This window comes from Gracilinanus agilis, chromosome 2 (assembly GCF_016433145.1).
Source record: "Gracilinanus agilis isolate LMUSP501 chromosome 2, AgileGrace, whole genome shotgun sequence".
In the NCBI taxonomy this organism is placed as follows: domain Eukaryota; kingdom Metazoa; phylum Chordata; class Mammalia; order Didelphimorphia; family Didelphidae; genus Gracilinanus; species Gracilinanus agilis.
This window is the reverse complement of record NC_058131.1, coordinates 269,223,792-269,247,369: the sequence shown is the minus strand read 5'-3', so window position 1 is coordinate 269,247,369 and position 23,578 is coordinate 269,223,792. Positions and strand designations below refer to the sequence as shown.

General features: G+C 43.2%; 1 protein-coding gene across 1 annotated transcript in view; it reads left to right on the top strand.

Moving 5' to 3' along the window:
• Nucleotides 1-23,578, top strand: part of EXD3 (exonuclease 3'-5' domain containing 3) — a 269,262-nt gene that overhangs the window by 232,525 nt on the left and 13,159 nt on the right. The window contains exon 19 of the mRNA XM_044659662.1: nucleotides 19,994-20,087. Within this exon, the coding sequence (XP_044515597.1) occupies nucleotides 19,994-20,087 (94 nt within the window). The remainder of the gene's footprint in view (nucleotides 1-19,993; nucleotides 20,088-23,578) is intronic.

The following is a 23,578-nucleotide window of genomic DNA, read 5'->3' as shown; positions in this document are numbered from 1 at the left end:
CATATCTCAATTATATCTAGATCTCAGGATATAAATACATCAGAAAGAACATCTGGTTTGGAATCAGAAGGCTAGATTCAAGTCCCTGTTTCTACTTGCCACTTTCTTCCTATGTGACTTTATTTCTCTGGGCCTCAGTTTCTTCATCTATAAAATAAAGAGGTTGGATCCCAAGGACTTTTCCAACTCTATGATTCTGTGAACCCGTGATCTGGTATACATCTAGATTTGAAAAAACAAGTATGACTTTGATAACACTATCTTAAACAATACTATGTTCTCTACCTTTGTGTGCTCCCCCTAAACTCTGCAAAATAGTGAAGATTTCTGGGCATAGTGCCTCCGTTTCCTTATATATAAAATGAAAAGGTTAAGCCCTAAGGACTTTTCCAACCCTATGATTTTAGAACTGCGATCTGCTTCACATCTAGAATTGAAAAAACATGAATAACTTAGCCCATAAAAAACATAACATCCCATAAACAGCACAGTCTTCTCTGTCTTTGGGGACTTCCCCTAAACCTCAGCAAAATAGTGAAGACTTGTGGGGCATAATGCTAGTTGAGGCCCCCTTTGTGTCCCTACCTCCCTCCTATCCCCACATCAAGATGAAATAATTGCTGTTTTCATCCCTGTGCCAGGGCCTATGACATCACTGGAATTTCTTTTTCTCTTGGCTCCAGGTTCCAATTTAAGGCTGGTGTCTTGATGTAAAGGCTCCCCAGTGCTCAAGGGGATGGGTGTTTTCCCAAGGAAACCAGCTGGAGAGGAAAATGATGTGATTAGAATACAAATTCAGAATATTAACTGCCTAAAAAGGGAACTCAGAAAACATTTAACAAAGGAAATATTTCTTTTCCTTCTCTTTTCTCTTATCCACTAATACATTGCTTAGGGATTTAAATATCCCTTTGGACTCCCTATAGTCCCCTTTTCAATCGGGATTCATTCATTCATTCATTCAGTTAACATTTATTAAACACTTACTGTCTATCTGTATGATCTTGGGCAAGTTACTTTAGCCTTAATGGCCTTCAGTTTTCTTATCTGTAAAAGGAGCAGGTTAGATAGTCTCCCAGATCTCTTCCAGCCTTTAACTATGAGCTATGAACCACTATGTGCCAGGCATTGTGCTAGGTGCTAAGAATACAAAGACAAAAACAAACAGTCCCCATTCTCTTATTTCACGGTAAGAAATGATGAAAGAGACAATTTTGGAGGAACCTGGACAAATTGATGCAGAGTGAATTGAGCAGATTTAAGAGAACAATTTATAGAGTTACTACAATACTCTTAAAAAAAAAAAAAGGAGGAAGAACCACCTTAAAAGACTTGAGAATTCTGATCAATGCAGTGAGCATCAAAAGGCTGATGACGAATCCTATTTCCCAAGTGACACAGTGAATAGAGTACTGGACTCAGAATCAGGGAAACACGAGTTCAAATCCTGCCTCAGGCACATACTGTGTGACCCTGGACAATTCACATATCTCTCTCAGCCTTTGTATCCTACAATAGCATCTACCTTAGAAGGTTTTTGTAAGAGTCAAGACTTCACAAGCCTTAAAACACTGTATAAATGCTAGCTATGATTATTATCATAGGCAGAAAGGGAATTGACTAGAGGTACAGAATGAAGCATACATTTTCACACATGATTAATGTATGGATCTGTTTTCCTTGACTTTGACTCTATTTGTTGCAAAAGAGAGCTTTTATATTTTATATTTGGGGACATAATTATGGAGGGGAAAGGAGGTAGGGAGCAAGAGTGCCTCTTTTATCATCCCTACTCTCTCCCTTATCTTCAGTCTCTGCTAGAGTCTCTTTTCAGGCTCCTGGATGCTTCCCTTCTGCCTACAAGTACATGCCCATGTCTCCTTCATCCTCAAAAAAACCCCTCTCTTGATCTATCCATCTCCAGGAGCTATCATTCCCTATCTTTTCCTCCTTTTTGCAGCTAAAAATTCCTTAAGAAGATCATCTTAAGTAAGTGCCTCTATTTTCTTTCTTCTCACTTTCTTCTTAACTCCCTGCGGTATAGTTTCAGCTGTTCTCTCCAAAGTTACCAATGATTTCTTGTCAAATCAACTGGCTCTTTCTGAGTCCTCATCTTTCTTGACCTCTCTGTAGCCTTTGACCCTGTCACTCACCCTTGTCTCTTTGATACTCCCACTGCTTTCTCCTGGTTCTCCCTCTACCTTCTCAGTCTCCTTTATCTTCATCTAGGTCACACCCACAAATTATGGGTATCCCACTGAGCTCTCATCCAGGCCTTCTTCTCCATCTCTATCCTATTTCCCTTGGGAGTATTATCATCTCCTTAATGGTTACCTCTTGCTGGGGACATTCCGATTTACATATCTAGCCTTGACTCTCCATGGACCTTCTGTCTAACATCTCCAATTGTCTCACTTCTCCAATATCTTCCCCACCCCCCCGTCTTCATCTTAGACTCAACATGACTAAAACTAAGCTCATTATTTTTCTCAAAAAAAATCTCCCCTTTTTCTAACTTCCCTATTACTGTTGAAGGTACCATCTTGAAGGTATCTTCCCAACAACCTAAGCTCTGTCAACTCCTCTCCTCATTCACTCCACATAATCAATCTCTTGCCAAGGTCTGTAGATTTTATCTTCATAACATCCCCCACTTCTCTCTTCTCACATTGCTTCCACCTTAGTGCAGGCCCTCATCAATCTCACACCTGGCTGAACTGCTGCCAAGGCCTGCTGGTGAGTCTTCCTGCTACAAGGCTCTCCCCCATCAAATGCTTCCTCTCATCAGCTGTCAACCTGTCACTTCTACTTCTCAGTAAACTCCAGTGGCTCCCTAATATTTCCAGGATCAAATATAAAATATACTGGCCTTCCAAGTCCTATATAACTTGCCTCATCCCCTACCTGTCTAGTCTTTTTATACCCCACCCCTCTCTCTCACACACACACACACTCTCTCTCACACACACATTCTCTCTCTGTCTTTCTCTCTGTCTCACACACACACACACTCTGTCTCTCTGTGTCTCACACTCACACATTCTCTCTGTCTTTCACACACACACTATCTCTCTCTGTATCTCTCACACACACACTTTGTCTCTCTCTCTCTGTCTTTCACTCACACACACAAACACACACAACACTGGCCTTGTTCCTTCTACAAGATGCTCATCTCCTGACTCCTGGCATTTTCACTGTCCCTCCTCATCCCCACCTACAGGAACCCTTTTCATATTCTCCTTAATTCTAGTGCCTTTCCAGATTTATTCCATATATAGCTTTTTTGTGTATAATTATTTACAAATTGACTCCACCATCAGATTGTGAGCTCCTTAAAAGCAGGGACTGTCTTTTTACCTTTTTTTGCATCTCTAGCACTTAGCACAGTGCCTGGCACCCTAGAGATCCTTAATCAATGCTTATCAACTAACTAGTAGATAAAGAACCAACCTGAAGAGGAAAGAAGACAGATTCAAGTACAGATTTCTGCTACATACTGTCTTTTTGTGCTCTCTAGCAAGTTTGAATGCTTCAAGTACCTCTCTATTGCTATCAGGTAGTGGTCATCTACATTGCTAATAGGGTTTTCTTTTTATTTTCTTTCTTTTTTAAGCCTTCATCTTCTGTCTATAGAATTGATATTAAGTATCATTTCCAAGGAAGAAGAAAGGTAAGGGCTAGACAATTGAGATCAAGTGACTTGCCCAGGGTCACATAGCTAGAAAATATCTGAGGCCAGATTTGAACTTAGAGTCTTCTTTCTTTTTTTAAGCACTTGTTTTCCGCCTTGGAATTGATATTAGGTGTCAGCTCCAAGATAGAAGAGAGGTAAGGGCTAGGCATTTGGGGTCAAGTGACTTGCCCAGAATCACACAGCTTAGGAAGTATCTGAGCCCGTATTTGAATTCAGATCCCCACCCAGCTCCAGAACTGTAATTGTGCTACCCAGTTGCCTCTGCTAGATAGGAGTTCCCTAAACCAGTGAAGTCATAGAAATTGAATACATACTTTTTTTAAAACTACACATAGTAAAAATTTATGATTTTGTGTACAATCCCATTTTATGTTCTTTTTTGATAGAAATGTCCGTGTTTGTCAAGTTTATAATTTTTTAAAATTTTAAATAGTTCCTATTTTTAGGAGTTTATATTCTATTAGGAGAAAAATATATAGATATATAATCAAATATAAAGTATATTAAAGGTAAATATAAAGTAATTTTAGGAACCACTAGTAAGTATCTGGGGTTAGGGAGCAAAGTAAGGAAGACGAAGAAAGGCTCAGGAATAGGAAGGAGAATTTGGGCTGAGCCTTGAAGGAATCTAAGGATTCTGTGGGGTAAAGGAAGGAGGGAGGGCATTCTAGGTATGGAGGACAGCCTGTACAAGGCCTGGAGATAGAAGCAAGGAATGCTGTTTACAGGGACAGCAATTAGGCCAAGTAGAACATAAAGTACATACCTTAGAAAGGCAGACTGGAGCTAGATTGTGAAAGCCTTTCAACAGAAGACTTAGTATTAGATATTAGAGACAATGAGGAACTCCTTGAAAAGGGGAATGACGTGGTTAGATCTATTCTTTGGAAATATCACTTTGAAGATGGATTGTTGAGGGGACAGACTTGAATTAGGGCAATCAGCCAGGAGGCTATCGCAATAGTTGGAATAAAAGGTGATGAGAGCCTGAACTAGGATGGTGGCCATGTGAACAGGGAGGGACAGGTACAAAGATCCTCATATTTTCTGTGACTTAAGGAGTTTTGGGTAAGCAGCACCCAAGTCACTTGTGTCCTTTCTCAAGGGTCCTGACCAACCAGAAAAGGAGATTGACTTCAGCCTTGACTTTAGATTAAACTTAAACACAAACCTCTGGGAATGATCTCTATCTTTTGAAATCCTTTTTCTTCTTTTTTTTAAACCCTTACCTTCCATCTTAGTATTGGTTCCAAGGTAGAAGAGTGGTAAGAAGTAGGCAATAGGGGTTAAGTGTTTTGCCTGTCAATTAGCTAGGAAGTATCTGAGGCCAGTTTTGAACACAGGTCCTCCCATCTCTAGACCCAGCTCTCAATTTGCTGAGCCATCTAGCTCCCCTCCCTCTTTTCTTTTAAGTTAGCATTTAAAAAATATATAATAATATAACATGTAACATAGCAATAATATAATGCATATGTTTTGTGGTAAACATATAATAAATTATAATAAATGTTTATCCAAGAGAAACAAATTCTCCCATTAGTTATATCCAAAAATCTATGTCTCATTCTTTTTCTTCTTCCCACCTGCCCCACTTTCCTCCCTAAGAAGGCAGTTAATATAATATAGGTTATACATATATTATATAACACATATTTCATTCTTTATCATATCTGAATGCAGATTGAAGCAGATCATATTTTATTTTATTCCATGAATTTTTCTGTGGCATAAGCAATATGTGTCTTGAAATCCTTCTTTTTTAATCAGTCAATTCATCAGTAAACATTTATTAAGCACTTACTATGTGCCGGCACTGTTTTAAGCACTGAGGATACAAAAGGAGGCCAAAGACAGACCCTGCCCTCAAGAAGCTCTCAATCTAATGAGGAGGGAGGGGTTCTTTAAGGTTTATTGCACTTGCTACCTCTTCTATGAAACTTTCCTTGACCTCTCATCCACAGAGAAGGCCTTCACCCTCTTGGCATTCATTCTAGCATTTTTTTTTACTTTTTTTTTTAAACCCTTAACTTCTGTGTATTGGCTCCTAGGTGGAAGAATGGTAAGGGTAGGCAATGGGGGTCAAGTGACTTGCCCAGGGTCACACAGCTGGGAAGTGTCTGAGGCCAGATTTGAACCTAGGACGTCCTGTCTCTAGGCCTGACTCTCAGTCCACTGAGCTACCCAGCTGCCCCCTAGCATTTTCTATAATCCCATTCCTTGTCCTTGACACATTCTGCCTTGTACCAGACTGACTTACACATCAAATTCCCATATTAGATTAGAAATTTTCTGAGGTCAGAGACTGTATTTCTCTCTCTCTTTTTTTTTTATTTCCAGTGGCAAGCCCAATAGTAGTCACTTAAAAATATTTGTGGAATTGAATGTCCATTCAAACAATTTATAGTAAAGGGGCCAAATCCACTTCATATGTGAACAAATGATCTGAGAATATAAATTTGCATAGAACAGAGACTTTGGTTTTTGTCCCTGTATCTATGTCTGGCATAATACTTAGTATGTAGTAGAGACTTATAATAATAGCTTGTTGAATTATGTTGATCTTTAAATCAATGCAAAGACATGTATTAAGTACTTTCTATGTGCCAGGCACTATGTTAAGTGCAGAGGGTATAAAAAGAATTAAAAGACAGGCCCTGCCCTCAAAGAGCTTACAGTCTAATAGAGGAGACAACATGCAAACAAATATATACAAAGCAAGCAATATACAGGATAAAAGGGAGATAACAAAGGGAAAACACTGGAATTAAGAAGGGTTGAGGAAGGCTCCCTCTACTAAGACTTAAAGGAATCCAGGGAGGTCAGCAGGCAGAGAAGAGAAAGGAAAACTTTCAAGGCAGAGGGAACAACCAGAAGACCCAGAAATAAGACATGGAGTATCTTGTTTGTGGAACAACCAGAAAACCAGTTACTAGATCGAAAAGTACTTGCCAAGGAATAAGGTATAAGAAGACTAGAGAGGTAGGAAGGGGCTAGGTTAAGAAGGGCTTTGAATGCCAAACAGAGCATTCTGTATTTGATTCTGGAGGAGATAAGGGGTCACTAGTGTTTACTGAGTGGGAAGTAGAGGTGATGTTTCTTTCAGGATAGAGGAGACATGAACATGTTTGTATGCAGTAGGAAATGAGCCAGAAAACAGGGAAAGATTGAAAATAAGTGAAAGGAGAAGGGGGCAGTCTTTTAGAGGAGACAGCATGGAAGAGGGTCACTTGAACAAAAAGAGAAGTTAGCCTTGGGAAGGAGTAAGGCCATTCATCATGTAAGACAGGAGCATCTAGTTGCTTTGTAACCATTGCAGTCTTACTCTTCTTTCTTTTCTTTTCTTCTTCCTTCCTTTCTTTTTTCCTTTCTTTCCTTTCTTCCTTCCTTTCTTCTTTCCTTCCTCCTTCCCTCCCTCCCTCCCTTCTTTCCTTCCTTCCTTCCTTTCTTCCTTCCTCTTTCCTTCCTTCCTTCCCCCTTACCTTCTTGACTTAGAATTGATATTGTCAGTTCCAAGGGAGCAGAGTGGTAAGAGCTACACAATTAGGGTCAAGTGGTTTACCCCAGGTCACACAGCTTGGAGATATCTGGGGCCAAATTTGAACCCAGGATCTCCCATCTCCAGACCTAGTCTCTATCCACTGAGCTACCTAGCTGCCCAGTGTCACCTTCTTCTTCTTCTTCTTTTTTTTTAGGAACATTTTCTCAAATGAGAAGATTCAGACACTTTGACTCTCTTAGCCAGTGAGCAACCCCACAACTCTAATCTGTAGATCTGAGTTTATATTCTAGCTCTGACATCTATTATCTGTGTAAACATAGATAAGCTATTTGACTTCTCCAAGGCTAAATACTTGCTGTAGCTAATACCCAGAATTAGTTAGGACAAGTCACTCTTGTAAACTGTTAACAGGCTTTCAGAACAAGAATTGTTCCACTTCTTGGCAAATGATAGATGGGCAGTTTTCTCCATCTCTTGAGATGACCCAAGCCTTTCTCAAGGCAGAGTTTCAGGGGGTGTTGAGGCTGGACATGAGTAAAGGAGCAGTGTAGGAATATTGATGGGAAAAAGAGAGTCTATATGAGGGGAGATCAGTCCCAGGGCAGTGGAAGATGTTGACCCTGGAGCTGTCTCTCAGCTTTCAGACATTTCCAGATTTCCAATTTGGCAGTCCCACATTTACTGCTAATTCAACTCAAATCACCTCCATGTCCTTTCCCCCCTCCCCAGTCTTTCTCTTTTCTTTCCATTCCTTCTCACACATCTCCTAATTGCTTCCTTTCCTTTGGCTTCCAACCAACCCCAACCCAAAGTGCTGCCCAAGGTGCTAAGAGGATCGTTTGGCCCCAGCCTTTGGGCCTAATGATCCAGGCTTTGTCTTTCATCCTCTGCCCTTTGGCCCAGCATCAACCCCAACACCTGTTTGTCATTTTAGTCTTTTGCCGAAAGGGCTGACAAACCAACAAATCAACAACTGGGGTGGGGGTGGGAAAGGGGCCAGCAGTCACCTCCACTGGAGGGAAGTCAGCCAGATCAGTCCTTGGAGATGGGGAAGGCAGGCAGACAGGCAGGCAGGCAGGCAGGCAGATAGACAGACAGGCAGACAGACAGACAGGCAGGCAGGCAGGCAGGCAGAGCTGGGGATATCAGACAAACAGACAGCCGTCTCTGATCTGTGAGGACTGCAATCAGTTCTTGCATAAAGCAAACAGATGTTCGTATTACTGGTGGGGAGACATGTCAGAGCAGAAGAAAAGTATTGTGGGGAGCAACCACCCCCAAAACACCCATATAAGGTTTGACTTGACTAAAAGTAAATGTAGAAACATTCTCCAAAAAACAACAATAACAACAACACACTTCTCATGAGGGGCCATTGATGGAGTAAAAGGACCTGAATTCTCAGCCAAGCACTTTTATTTATTACCCCTATGACCTTAGAATCTTTCTAGACCTCAGTTTCTTCATCTGGAAAATAAGAAGTTAGACTTGACAACCTCTAAGGTTTCTCATAGTCCTAAATTCTCTGAAAGGCCAATATATACTATGGTTTAAAAAAATAGCACAACTAGATCAAAATATTCCCCAAACTGAATCTGAATGATGCTAAAATGTCAGTGGGCTCAAGGGCCTGTTTGTGGGTTGGAAGGATTCTCAAATCCAAAATGAGAACAGTTGTCCAGAATTGTTTCCTTCATTCTTTCTACTGTGTCAACAGAAGATCTAATGTTGTAGAGACATGCAGACTGGAAACTGGCTCCCACAAGGGTTGAGGACCATGGGGTAGTCCTCTCAGCTTGCATTTCACAATCCATAAAGATCTGCAAATACCCCAAAACTTCCCTTAATCTCTTATGGCCTGGCCTTCTAAGACTTGACTAAATCTACAAGCCAAGAGTCTTTTTATATTCCTAACCTGTCCTAACTCCTAGGTGAATGAGTACTCTAAATTTACTATCTATGGGAACAGATTTTCCCCAAGTTTGGGCTTAGTTCTCTGTTTTCCTGTTTGGATGATCTCCTTCAGCCCCTTCTTTTAGGAGAATTTCGTGAATAAGTGGGAACCCATTGGGAAGAATTTCAAATCACCTACCCTAACTCATTTATTTCAGAAATTGGATGCATAGGTTTTGTACCATTCCTTTTTTTTTTTAAACCCTTACCTTCCATCTTGGAGTCAATACTGTGTATTGGCTCCAAGCCAGAAGAATGGTAAAGGGCTAGGCAACGGGGGTTAAGTGACTTGCCCAGGGTCACACAGCTGGGAAGTGGCTGAGGTCAAATTTGAACCTAGGACTTCCCGTCTCTAGGCCTGGCTCTCAAGCCACTAAGCTACCCAGGTGCCCCCTGGTTTTTGTACCATTCCTAAGGGCAATGTGCTTGCTCTCTTGGAGCTGGAAGATGAGGGAATATAGTAACAACCTTGCAGGGGGGCTCTTGACATGCCCTTGGGTTCACTTTTCCAACTCACTTTTGCCTGTTCTCTTTTCTTCATCCTCCCCCTGACTACTATAGTCTCTTCCCTTTGACTTGTTTTTATCCTGGGTTGCCTGGCTAATTCTGGATTTTAGGAAGAATATATGTGGGATACATTCTTCTTATTTTTTTAAAATATTAAAATATTTATTTATTTGTTTGTTTTTAGGAGATTTTTCCCTGGTTACATGGTTCATGTTCTTACTCACACCCACGTGCATTTCCACTGGTTTTTACATGTTTCATCTATCAAGACCTATTTCCATATTATTGAGAGTTGTACTAGGGTGGTCATTTAGAGTTTACTTCCCAAATCATGTCCGAGTCAACCCATGTGTTCAAGCAGTTGTTTTTCTTCTGTGTTTCCACTCCTGTAGTTCTTCCTCTGAATGTGGGTAGTGTTCTTTTCCATAAATCCCTCAGAGTTCTCCTGGGTCATTGCGTTGCTGCTAGTACAGAAGTCCATTACATTTGATTTTACCACAGTGTATCAGCCTTTGTGTATAATGTTCTTCTGATTCTGTTCCTTTCACTCTGCATCAGTTCCTGGAGGTCCTTCCAATTCACATGGAATTCCTCCAGTTTATTATTCCTTTTAACACAATAGTATTCCATCCCCAGCATATACCACACTTTGTTCAGCCATTCCCCAATTGAAGGGCATACCCTCGTTTTCCAGTTTTTTGCTACCACAAAGAGTGGGGCTATAAATATTTTTGTACATGTCTTCTCCCCTATGATCTCTTTGGGGTACAAACCAGCAGTGGTATGGCTGGATCAAAGGGCAGCATTCTTTTAGCACCCTTTGGGCATAGTTCCAAATTGCCAGCCAGAATGGTTGGATCAGTTCGCAACTCCACCAGCAATGCATCAATGTCCCAATTTTGCCACATCCCCTCCAACATTCCCTACTCTCCCCTGCTGTCATTTTAGCCAATCTGCTAGGTGTGAGGTGATACCTCAGAGTTGTTTTGATTTTCATTTCTCTAAATATGAGAGATTTAGAATACTTTCTCATGTGCTTATTGATAGTTTTGATTTCTTTATCTGAAAATTGCCTATTCATGTCCCTTGCCCATTTATCAACTGGCTTGATTTTTTGTACAATTGATTTAGCTCTAATTTGAGTAATTAGACCTATGTCAGAGTTTTTTGTTATAAAGATTTTTCCCTGGTTTGTTGTTTCCCTTCTGATTTTGGTTGCATTGTTTTTGTTTGTACATTCTTTTTAAAGCCATGTGTGGGATACATTCTTTTTTAAAGCCCTTTGAGCATAATTCCAAAATGCCCTCCAGAATGTTTGGATCAGTTCACAGCTCCACCAGCAATGTTTCAGTGTCTCCATTTTGCCACATCCCCTCCAACATTTATCATTTTCCTTTACTGTCATATTGGCCAATCTGATAGGTGTGATGTAGTACCTCAGAGTTGTTTTAATTCAGCAAGGATATGTTTGGGAGAGTGGAAAAGGAAAGCATGTGAAAATTTCTATAAGGAAGACCTAGCAGTCAATGAGAAAATTCAGCTGAGGTCAGTGTATGGACTCAGTAAGACTTGTCATTTAGGCCAAGGATATGATTTACTTGAAACCAGATGATTTCATGATTTCTTTGTGACTTTAGGGGATGAATGCTGTATTTGTAAGGGCCTGTGTGGGTTCTGCTAAGTCCTACCAGAGAAGACTAAGTTAAAGACTAAGCTCTCATTTTATGTATACTCACTGTTGTCCTACATTTTACTTGGGAATGATACACAAATGATGCTTTCTATTAAATTAATCTAATTTGTAAGTGGTCAGTTTCACAATCAGTTTTTTGGGTTTTTTTAGCTTATTAGAGGATTGTTTATATGGTTTCTAGCTTTTTCAGCGTGTTATCTCCTGCTTCCCATTTCTACCTTCTTGCCCTTATTCTCTTAATATGCCTGGGAGCCACATGTAAACAGGTTTCTTCATCCCTTCAACTGGACTTCTCAAGACAGAAGCTACAATCATATAGGAATGCCACCTGTAGAAAGGTGGGGTCTCCCTATATGACCAAATCTCAGAACCTAACTGCCCAGTCTTTTGACTGTCTGTGATATAAATGTGATGGTATAGTTAAGGGATTTAAAGTTGGCCTGGGCTTTAAAGATTATACCGCTCACTTTGCAGATAAGATAAACTGATACATAGGGAGACAAAGTGACTTTAGCCAGGTAATAAATGGCAAAACTAGAATTTTAACCCAGGACCTTTGATTCTGAATCTAAGGCACCTTCCATTACTGTCCAGTCTCCCATTAGTAGATACTTATTGATGTCTTTCATATGCCTGGCCACAGGCTCCTGGCTGAAAGGGAGACAGAATCAAGAAACAAAAGTGCCCAAATTCAGAGAACCTAGCCCAATTGCAAATAATAGGAAAGACCTGTTCAACTTACAAAAGACCAATCTCTGTTCATGAGCAAATCTCCTTTAGTGCATTTAAGTGTTTATCATTAAGAACTAGAAATCACTAAAGTCTTCAGTGGAAAAAAATACATACTAGCTCACATTTATGTAGCACTTTAAGATTTTTCCATTGTTTTTTTTTTTCACAACAAACCTCTGAAGTATGTAGCACAAATATTATTGTCCCCAATTCTATAGATAAGAGGCTGAAAAATGGTGACTTGCCCAAGACCACTTAGCTAATAAATGTCAGAACTAGAATTTGAACCCAAATCTCTGGGTATCCAAGGCCTTTTTCCAAAATGTCACATGTAAATCCTCTCAAAAGAGGATTTAATTCACAATGAGCTACACAGCTTATATAAAGTGAGGGGCAGCCCCAAAGAACTAGGATTTCTAGGGTGAAAGGCCCTTTCAGAGTTTGTGAAACGAAGGAGATAATGAGGCTGAGAGGCCTGGGAAGGGCCCTCAGCCATCTCTCCTGATCAGCTCCGAAAGCTTTCAAAGAGCATGTAGACTACACACAAATAGACATAATCACACAGGGACTCTCTTCTGGTCTCCCCCCACTCCCTCCCTTTCCTCTCCCCTCTGTCTTCTCTTTTCTTCTCCTCCGATCAGACTCACTTTCCCCAGGCAGGGGCGTTGCTGGGAATTCCAGTGAGTTCCCAGAGCTGGGCCACCCCTACCCCTCCTCCTGGCCCGCCCCCTGCCTCCCTTTCAGGGAGCTGAACTCTGGGAACAGTCTTCCCCGCCCCTGACCATGGACAAACTAACAAATGGCAAGACACCAGACAGCATTTGCTGAGTCCCCACTGCTAGGGGACCAGGGCATGTCAGTGAATTGGCACACCAGAAATGCCAAGGAAGGGGCAGAGTGGTGAAGTGATGAGGGGGCCTGCGGGCTGCTCTGTGCCCCTTTGGTGTGGTGCCTGGGGCGGGCTGTGTCCCCTATACTCAGAAGATGCCTCCCAAACCTTCATCCTCCTTCCCTTCCGAGCCTACAGATCCTTCACTCCTTCACCTGGCTTCTCCTTCACCCATTCTCACCTTTCCTTTCTAACCGAGGGCACAAATTTACATTTCAGATCCCCCATAACTTCCTTTTCTTCCCACTCCAAGGGGTAATCTCTCCATTTCCATCAGGAACTTAGCCTGTCCTTCAGCCTCCCAGCTTCCCATTTTGTGTGGACACACACAGAATAGTCTTTTGGAGTTACTTGGACAGAATTCATCCCCCACTTTTTTTTAATCCCTTTCTGTCTTTGAATCAATACTGTGTACTAGTTCTAAGGCAGAAGAGCGATAAGGGCTAGGCAATGGGGTCAGGGTCACACAGCTAGGAGTGTCTGAGGCCAGATTTGAAGCCAGGACCTCCCATCTCTAGGCCTGGCTCTCCATCCACTGAGCCACCCAGCTGCAGAATCCATGCCCCTTGATATCTTCCCATTGATCCATAAAATCTGACATGTTCCTCAAAAGTCTGTCCTTACCAGCAGCCTAGGTCACCCTGCCCAAAGCCTGTGTCACCTGCTTTCCCTTGGCTAACCATGTCTCCCTCTTTCCCCCTTCACCTCTTTCCTTCTCCTTCCCTCCATCCCTTTCTTTCTTCTTTCCTTCCCTCATTCCCTTCTGCAGCACTGGCCTGTTTGTCAGCCTCCCTGGCTGGGACCGATTCTCTTTGCCTCCCACACACCACCCCAGCCCTGCCTCCTCCTCCCCTTCTTCTCACACAGGTGAGTGAGCTGATGTGAAAGTTCTAGTTATGACTCAGAAAGAAGGTGTGAGCAGGGCCTCCCTGCGCCTGGGCAGCAGCCCCAGCCCAGTGTGGCAGGACTTTCCCACACTCCTCAAGGGTGTGTTTCCCAGGCTAGTAGTGTTTTCGGAAGGTGCTGTTGCATGTTACCCCTCCTGAGGTCAGGTTGCTCATCCCTCAGGCCCTTCTGTACTGCACCAGTTGGGTGGGACCCCTTCAGGAGCCATGAACCTGAAACACAAAGCTTAGAATCCAAAGAAAATGGATGGAAAGTGTTCTCTGCTGCTCTCACTCGCTGTCCTATCTCCCAAAGGCAACATCATGGATGTGAGGCTCTCAGCTTCTTATTCATCTTTGTGAGTGAATCCTTCCCGTTTTAGAAGTGAATAAAAAGCATCAGTGTTGAGAGGAGCAGTAACTTGCCGAATTTTTTTTGGCACCCCCCATCCCTATCCCCGCCTCCTCCCAGCCTCTCCCATTGGAGTTGGGGAATGGGATAAAGAGTCATACATGATTATTCCAGACTAAAAAGATGCACTTCTTTTTTCAGAGCAAAAGGGGCCCCCAATCGTCCGATAGTTTAGAAACAACAAACAATTTAAATGCCTACTGTTTGTAGACCAGTTAGACTGTGGAAGAGATATATCTTATTTAGATAAGATATTCCCTCCCCTCAAGGAACTTAACAGGCTTATTTATAGTACAGTAGAGACCAGATCTGGATCTTTGAGTCAGACACTTGATAACCATGTCACTTTGAGCAAGGCATTTAAACTTGTGAGCCTCAGCTTTCTCCTCTATAAAATGGGAATAAAAACACCCACAAGCATTTATTGTCTATTATGTGTCAGATACTGTGTTATTTTACAAATATTATCTCATTTAATACAACAACTGTGGGAGGTAGGTGCTATTATTAGCCTTGTTTTACAGTTGAGGAAACCAAGGCAGATAGATTTAAGTGACTTGCCCAGGGGCACAGCTAGCTGTGTCTGAAGTCAAATTTGAACTCAGGTCTTCCTGATTCCAGGCCCAGAACTGTATCCACTGGGCCACCTAGCTGCAATATATTTGCATTACCTTTCACGGAATTCTTGCACAAAAAGCCCTTTTTGTAAACTTTAAAGGACTCTACAAATATGCATTATTTGCATTTCATTTTATATTTTGTCCACCGTGTTGCTACACTCCAGGAGAGAGGTGGTCAGGGAAGTGGGAGCAAACATGGCTGAGACTGATATAACATGCACCATGGGTTTGAAAAGAAAAAGGTTTCTTTTAGTAAAGACTAAACTTTTCATTTTAAAACCATGATTTTGTTTTTATTTTCAAACTTCTTTCAGCTCCCAAAATAGGACTGGTAGAAGCCTGGCAGAATTCTGCCCTGACTGTCCTGATCTGATGAGGAATCCCTAGGGGGCGAGAATCCAGGACCCACAGCCTCAGACCCGGGGCTTTCCCCAGTCAGGAAGCAGCTGGTGATAAGGTCCTGCTTTCTGCATCATTTCTCTAGAGCTCTGCACTGCCTCCCTTCTCGTGAGAACCTTGGGAGTGAGGAAGGCAGACACACGGCCTGAGAACCACCAGAGTGAGAACTCTTTCCCAGAGACTCACCTACTTGTTTATCTGGGGTCAACCAGATAGGACCAGATGCTTTCCAGGGTCATCAGCATGATGTGCTGTCAGTCATATGCCTGCCCACTAGTATTAGCCAAGTGGCCTTCACTAGCATCATCTTTACCCTTAAAGTTAATTCATTTTAGCAGTTTTGTATAGTGTGCCTTCTGTGTGCCCAGCCCCATGATGGGAGTATACAGTAGGGAGATGGAAGATGGACAGACAGGGAGTCAGAAGGAAGCACACAGTTTCACTGGGAGACATGCAAGAAGCTGGGAATAAGACAAAGGAGCGAATGATGAAGTATTCATGGGAATGGTGCCTGCTCATTCTTGGAGACCCAGAGCAGATTGCTTCATAGCCCAGACACTCAGGTACTTTGGAACAGCCCTTCCTAGGTCTGGTTACCCCACCTGCCTGGTGAGAAAGAGGAAGAGCCATGGATGAATCAGAAAGGAGGGAGGAAGGAAGAGCTCCATTCTCTAGGGAGACTGAATGATTGATGGTTGAAGCATGGGTGCTCCAGGCCATATTCAGTTTGCAATTCAATTCCCTTTATGCCCAAGGGTAGCCCCAGCACCCTTCCTACAAGGAGTTCAGATATATTGTTCCTAGAGAAGAGCTGGTTGGTGTTACTGAAAGGTATAGTGGGAAAAGCACTGAATTTGGAGTCTGGAGACCTGGACTCAAATACTAGCTATAATACTGAGCCACTGTGTGACCATAAGCAAGTCACCCTTTTTGGGCCTCATTTTCCTCATCTGTAAAATAAATATCACTAGACTTTTATTTTTAAAAAGTTTTTAGAAAAATGAGTTATTGTTCTTTTCTTTAAAACCCTTACCTTCCATCTTTGAATCAATACTATGTGTTGATTCCAAAGCAAAAGAGCAGTAAGGATTAGGCAACAGGGGTTAAGTGACTTGCCCAGGATCACAAAGCTAGGAAGTATCTGAAGTCATATTTGAACCCAGGACTTCCCATCTCTAGGCCTAGTTCTCAATCCACTGAGCTACCTAGCTGCCCCCTCTTATTATTATTAATCAGGTTAGCACAGTGCCTGACACATGGTGGGCACTTAATGCTGACTGACTGATTGCTTGATCAGTAGATTAACTGAGATAGAAGACAGTGATTCCACTCTTGTAAAACAGGAGATTTAAGTACTTGTTCCAAGGTTGTACAGAATTCTCCCTCAAAATTACACCCTTTCCCAATCATTTTCTGAACTCCTGCAAGTCTAGACTTCAGGTAGGTAAAGAGAAACCTTTTGACTGTCCTTTGGCTTAGGATGTGCTGGTTACAAATACCAGTGATATTTCCTTGTTTCTTCTTTGGAACAGAGATCTGTGACCTTGCTTGTTTGCAACGGTTTCCACTCTGACCATAAGACAAAGGCTTGAAGAGGTGACTCAGTACCTTTTACATAATAGATTACTTAGAAATATTTGCTAAATTAAATTGAGAATGGTGAAAATAAGAGAGAGACAACTGGGAGGGAGACAGGAGGCAGAGAGTGGAGGTAGGGAGTCTCCCATGGAAGTTGTCAGTGTGAGACATCCTTGGGAACTCATTGGGAATGCTCCTAGCTTTAGCATCCAAAGGGAACAGTAATTTAAGTGTGCAGACTAATGGGCAGAAACAGGCACCTTAGTCTCCAGGTGAGCATCAAGGCTGAAATAACAGGCCCAGCACTCCCTAGATAAATCTACTTCCCACCACTGAAGCAAGGTCAAGGTGTAAAAGTCTAAAGGGAGTCAGGAAGAGAGCCACTGAAAAGCTCTGAGCAGGGCTGAACTTGCTTTTCAAGCTTTTGAAAGAGGTCTCAGCTGCCAGTTGACTGGTACAGGTCCAAACCCACAGCGCTGTCACCTGAGGCCAGATTGACCCCAGTCCCCTAGCCAACATCCCTGGGCCAGCTGGTTCCCACTCCCAGGCCAACAGTGGCCCTGCCGTGGGAAAAACACTACCTGTAATTCCCGAGGGGTGGGGATGCCTGAGCCAGAATCCATCTCAGAATGGGCAATGAGTATTTCGTCTAGGAGCTCCCTGGTGACTCAGGATGAGCTGGTACCAGAGGCTCCTCCCCCAGGAGCATGCTTCCTTGGCACACGCCAGAAAGATCTCTCACTCTTTGCCTGATTTCGGTCCCCTAAACCAGTGTTGAGTCTGGGCTGAAGCAGAGCAGCACTGGGCCTCCCAGGGCACCCCCCGGGCCTGCTTTGCAACATAGAGGACCAGAGAGGGATCCTGCGGTGAAGGTGCCCAGCGTGTGGAAGGGCAGAGCTAGAAGTTCTGATCTCCTTTCCCTGTTCCCTTCTCTATACACCAGGGCTCCCCACCCAAAACAATGCTCAAATGGTGGTTCATTCCGCCCAGGGGAACTCTTTCAGTGCCAGGAAGGTCATCAGGGAAAGGAGGTCTAGGAATGACCGGGGTACGGGGGGAAGAAAGAAATGGTCGCACTTTACCCCTACTGCTGGGCTCCTTCTTTGAGAGTGAAGCCCCGCACAGAGGCGGGGAACACAAGGGATGTTTCTCACCTGCCACCCCTGCCCAGCCACCTGCGCTGTATTTGTATTCAGATACTAACATCCCACACTCTCCATTGGTTAGATTACAACCAGCAGGCAGTGGGACTGGGAGGTGTCTCCCAGCTCCCTTCAAATATTTTCCCACCAAAAACGCTTTATGTCATCATCCTTAACAAGAAGAGGGAAAATGTTCCCATGAATTTGTTGTTAATTGTATCAGCCAGCACCTCCTTCTCAGGGCCTTTCCCCCTCATCTTAACATGACAGGTTGGGGGGAAAACAAGCCCTTTAGGGAAAGAGGGAGTGAGAGGCAGGACTCGGGCATGGAGGGTCCAGCTTCCCCTGCACCAGCTATAGGTTCCCCCTTTAGTGTACCCCACAGACAGGAGAGATACACAGATCAGTGCAGTAGGGGGAGATCCATTGGTGCTTCTTAGACTAGGACAGGAAGGGGCCAGAGGAAACTTGGCAGCCTGGTATGCAGGCAAATCAAGGGATCCTGGGGAGGCCTTCCCAACAGAACCCTTGGCCTGGCAGCTGTGGGGGACAGAGAATACTAAGGAGCTTAGGCTCCCAACGGGGAAGGGACCTAGTGAAAGTGGTATTTAGGAACCCTACAGTCACACTCATGTTAAATGGATTAGAATTTGATGCACTGATGCAGGATTTTTCCTACCAACATACTTAGTGCCTGGTTCAGGTCCCTACATACACAGGCAGGGCAGGTCCTTGTTCAAATACTAACCAAAAGGCAAAATCCAGACATGACAGTCCAGTAGCCCCCTGCCCTTCTCCCTGTCCCCTGAAAAAAACTGCCACAGCCCCTGAGTGCGTAGGTGGCCAGTTGCAACAGTAAGTAACAGAGTTACATGGTCACACAATGAAGCAGCATCACAAATGTTGCAATTCTTAGGGCCCGTGGGAGAAGGGTGTGTCAGGGAAGTGAGGCCCCACAATCCCCTCTCCCCGCCTCCCACCCTGGGCAGACACCAGGCTCCCACTCCCTGGGGAGCTGCCTCTCCTCCGGTGAAATCCCCATCATCCCCCTGCCCATGGAGAGACAACAGCATCTCTGAACTACACAGTAGCTAACTCCAACTACAGGAGCATGATACAGGCAAGGCTCGCTCCAGGCCTCTATCATATCATCCTGATCACACCCCTCCCTCCATCTTTTTCCCTCTCTAGGTGGGGAATTTCCCTCCATGAGTCCCTCCTCTTGGCTAATTCCCTGCCTGCTCCTAGCCCAGCTCCTACCTACTATCAAGAAACTCTGTGTGTGTGTGTGTGTGTGTGTGTCTCTCTGTGTGTCTGTCTGTCTGTCTGTCTGTGTTCCCTCAGTACCCACATGCCATGTATGGTCTAGCTCAGCCTGGTATCGTTGAGGAACCTGGGGATACAGTGTTTGTGCTCTACATAGAGGCTCTCTCCTTTCTCGATTCCTTCTTGCTCCTCTTTTATCCCAATTGCGTTGTGCCTGGCTCCCCTGGGATGACTCAGCCCTGTATACACTGACCTCCCACACCCAGGAGTGACTAAATCTGTAGAGCCCTTAAGAGAGGCTGCAGCGCCAGGAGGACAGGCACCAGCACACGAAGGGGCTGGAGCTTTTGTGAACAGAGACCAACCTAGAGAATGAGTCAAGAGAGTAATACAGTGGGCACAGAAGAGGCATAGAATGGAAGGGAATAGAATTCAACAGTCTAACTGGCTAGAGTAGTATAGACACTCTATATAGATACCATATATGAAGTAATTTAGATACTATATCTAGGATCTCAATTAGAATCAGAGCTTATTAAAGCTGGAAGAAGCCTTATAGATTTTTCTCAGACAGCTCATTTTACAGATGAGGAAACTGAGTCCCTGCTAATGCAAAATAGCAGGTGTACTCTATGGTTCAGCCTGTGGATTTGTGTACCATCTACAGCATTCACAAGTTTTACTTGGAATCACATCTAACCTTTCTGTCTTGATCTCTTTAGGTGTGTAACTGTGATAAATACCTGAAGATCTCCAAAGAGAAGATCAGACACTTGATGAAGATCAGTGGTTACCTGTCAGAGGAAGATGATGCAGGTGAATAGACAGTGAGCCTTGGATGGGGTCCTGGGTACAGATTTGGGCTTCTGGTCCATGTGAGACTCCCTCAGAGTTCCTCAGCCTCACACAGCTGCCATGGTCAGTAGCCTCAGTCCAGCCAGTTTATTGACCTTCATGAGGGCTGGAGAAACCTCCTGGCAGAAAGACTTGTCCAATTTCTCATTGGGAAAGTATGGTGTATATGGTTTAAAAAGTGCTTTTCCCAAATCTCTACAAGCCAGTGCAAATATTTTCATGCCCATTTTACAAATGAGAAAATCAAGGCACCAAAAAAAGATTTCAACATGTACACAAATAAGCATATCTAAGATATAGTGTCAAAGAGACAAAAGGAAAGATCTGGATACAGATGCCCCAGGAAAGTTTGGGGAAGCAGAGAACACGTTAACAGTTCAACAATGCACCTCTTAACCTCAGTTTCCTCACCCAGAGTCCATCAACAAGCAATTATTAAAGGCTAACTACATGTCAGGCACCATGCTAACCACAGGAGATATGAAGACAGGCAAAAAGCAAGCCTGACTCCCAAAGAGCTCAGTCTAGTGAGAGAGTCGGCGTGGAAACAACTATACCCAAATGGAAGAAAGGAGAAATTGGGAATGATAGAAGAAGGAAGGCACTAGTATTAAAGGGGGATCAGGAAAACTTTTTTTTACATGTTATTAATTTATTTGAACATTTTTCTCCAATCATTATAGTGGAGAATGGGAGCCAGAAAAAAAAAGATGAGAATGGGGGAAATTAGGGTTAAGGTTAGGGGAATTGGAAGTTGGAGACAGAAGGGAGAAATTAGGATTAGAGTTGGGTTAGGGGAATTTCTTTTTTTTTTTCTTTTTTTCCCAGAAAAAACATGTAGAAGATGGGATTTTAGGCAGGACTTGAAGAAGCCAGGGAAGTCAGTAGGCAGAAATGAGGACTGAGAAAGGACCACTGGATATGGCAAGGAAGAGCTCCCTGGTAACTTTGTTGAGGGCAGTTTCAGTTAAGTGATATTGGAAACCAGATCACCAAAGGTTGATCAGTTAAACAAGAGTGTTGTTCAGTCATGTCCTACCTTTCATGACCCTGTGGGCCATATTGTCCATGGGGTTTGCTTGGCAGAAATACTAGAGTGCTTTGCCATTTCCTTCCCCTGTAAATTAAGGCAAACAAAGGTTAAGTGATTTACTCAAGGTCACACAGCCAGTACAAGAATTCAGATCTTCCTGACTATCCACTGAGCTATCTGGCTGCCCCCAGAGAAGAGTAAGTAGAGCCAATGAACACAGCCTAAGGGTTTGGCTGGCAAAAGGAGTTAATAGATAAGGCAGTAGTATCCTGAGGTGGTAAGGGCATGTAAAGGATTTTACAGAATGGGGGAGGCTAGGCCATGTTTTTGTGGGTAGCTAGAAAAGAACTGATAGACAGGGAGAGACTAAAGATAGAGAAAGGGGGAATGATGCCTGAGGGATGATCTGCTGGAGAAAACAGGAGAATTGGATCAAGGGTCCATGTAGAAATTGACCTTAGCTAGGAGTTCTTTAAGATAAAGTAAAGTCAAGAAAGGTGAGCTCAATGCAAATGGCCTCCACTTTCTCAGAGAACTAGGAGGCATTCTTCTGCTGAAGGTAGGAGGAAGAAAGAGGTCTGGAAAATTCAGCCCTTTCTAATCCACAACCTCATTCTTCAGCCTACAAATATGAATAGGTCACTACCTGCTCTTAAAACAACCCTTCTTTGACCCACCATCACCTTGAGCTATCCTAGATCCTCCCTTTCACTGCCAAACTACTACAAAAAAGCTGTTTACCCTCAGCCACTTATTTTCTCATCTTCCCTCATTTCTTAACCCCCAACTAGCAAGCTTCTGACCCCACTACTCAACTGTAGCTTTCTTTTCCCCAAAAATCTTCTAATTGCAGAAACTGATGATAACATTTTCTCAGCAACCCACTTCTTCCTGGATGCTCTCATCTCCTTGGCCTTCACAACATGCTCTCCCCTGTTCCTCCTACCTCTCCAACTGCTCCTCCTCAAGTCTCTTGAATTCTCATCTGTCTCCCACCCATTATCACTCCTAGGGTGTTCCCCAAGGCTTTGTCCTGGGCCTTTCTCTTGTCTAGACTTTTCTTTTTTGCTAAACTCATTAGCTTTCTTGGGTTCAATTACCATCTGTATGTGACTTCTAATACTTTTGAACTTCTCTCATTTTTCCACCATCCCTAAAGTACCTTCCCAACCTCTACTTCCCACTTTTGGCTTTCTTTTGTGTGTTGTCTTCCCCCTTGGGATTGTAAACTCCTCAGAGGGAGAAACTGCCCTTTTTTGATATTTATATCCCCTTGGCACATATAGGTGCTTAATAAATGATCCTTGATGGATTGGTTAAAATCTACATACTTGGTTGTAATCTCTTGAATTCTAGTCCCATATCAACACTCTTATAGGGTTCTCTACCTGAATGTCCTGTTGGCATTTCAAACTCAGTATGTCCAAATCAGAACTCCTTATCTTCTCCCCTTCACCCTACCAGCCCTCCAAATTTCCATTTCTGCTGGGACACCACTATTTTTCCAGTTACCCAGGTTTGCAACCTTAAAGTCATCCTAGAGACTTCTGTCTTTGTCATGACTCTCCCCTTCCATATCTAATTAATTGCAAAGTTTTCTTGTTTCTACTTCCACAGTATCTTTGCTATCTATGTCTTTCTCTCCACTCACACAGCCACCAACCAAATTTAGGCCCTGTTCTTAGATGCTTCCTAAAGGACCCTCCCTTCTTCCAGTCTCTCCCCACTCAGCCCATCAACCAAAATAATTTGTCTCCAAGTTGACCATGTCACTCACTTCCTGGAAGCTCACAAATGGTCAAGAGATCCTTCTTCCTGAAGGATACCATCCTATCTCCTAACACTTGCAACCCTTCACAATCTAGCTCCAACCTTACTCACCTTCATGCACTCTATTACAGCCAAAAGGCTTGCTCAGCACTGCTTACTCCTTCTTCCTTCCCTTTATTATTTTATTGGCTGTCTTTCATGACTGAAATGCCTGCCTTACTTCCCCCACTCAAAATTCTTAATTTTTTTAAAATCCTTACCTTCCATCAATATTGTGTGTTGGTTCTAAGGCCGAAGAATCATAAGAACTAGCCAATAGAGGGTAAGTGACTTGCCCAGGGTCACACCAGCTAGGAGGTGTGAGATTTGAAACCAGGAGCTCCCATCTCTAGATCTGGCTCTCAAATCACTGAGCCACCTAGCTGCCCCAATTCTTAGCTTTTTTTCTGCCCACAAAGCTCAACTCCATTGTTACCTCCTAAAAGGAACCTTTCCTGATCTCCCTGGTTATTAGTTTATCCCTCCTCAAATTACATTGGATCGACTGACCTGTTTATAAATATGTTTTCCCTTTCTACAAAGTAGGCTTCTCAAAGACAGCTGCAATTTTCATTTTTGTCTTAGCTCCCCAATGCCTATCAGAGTGCCT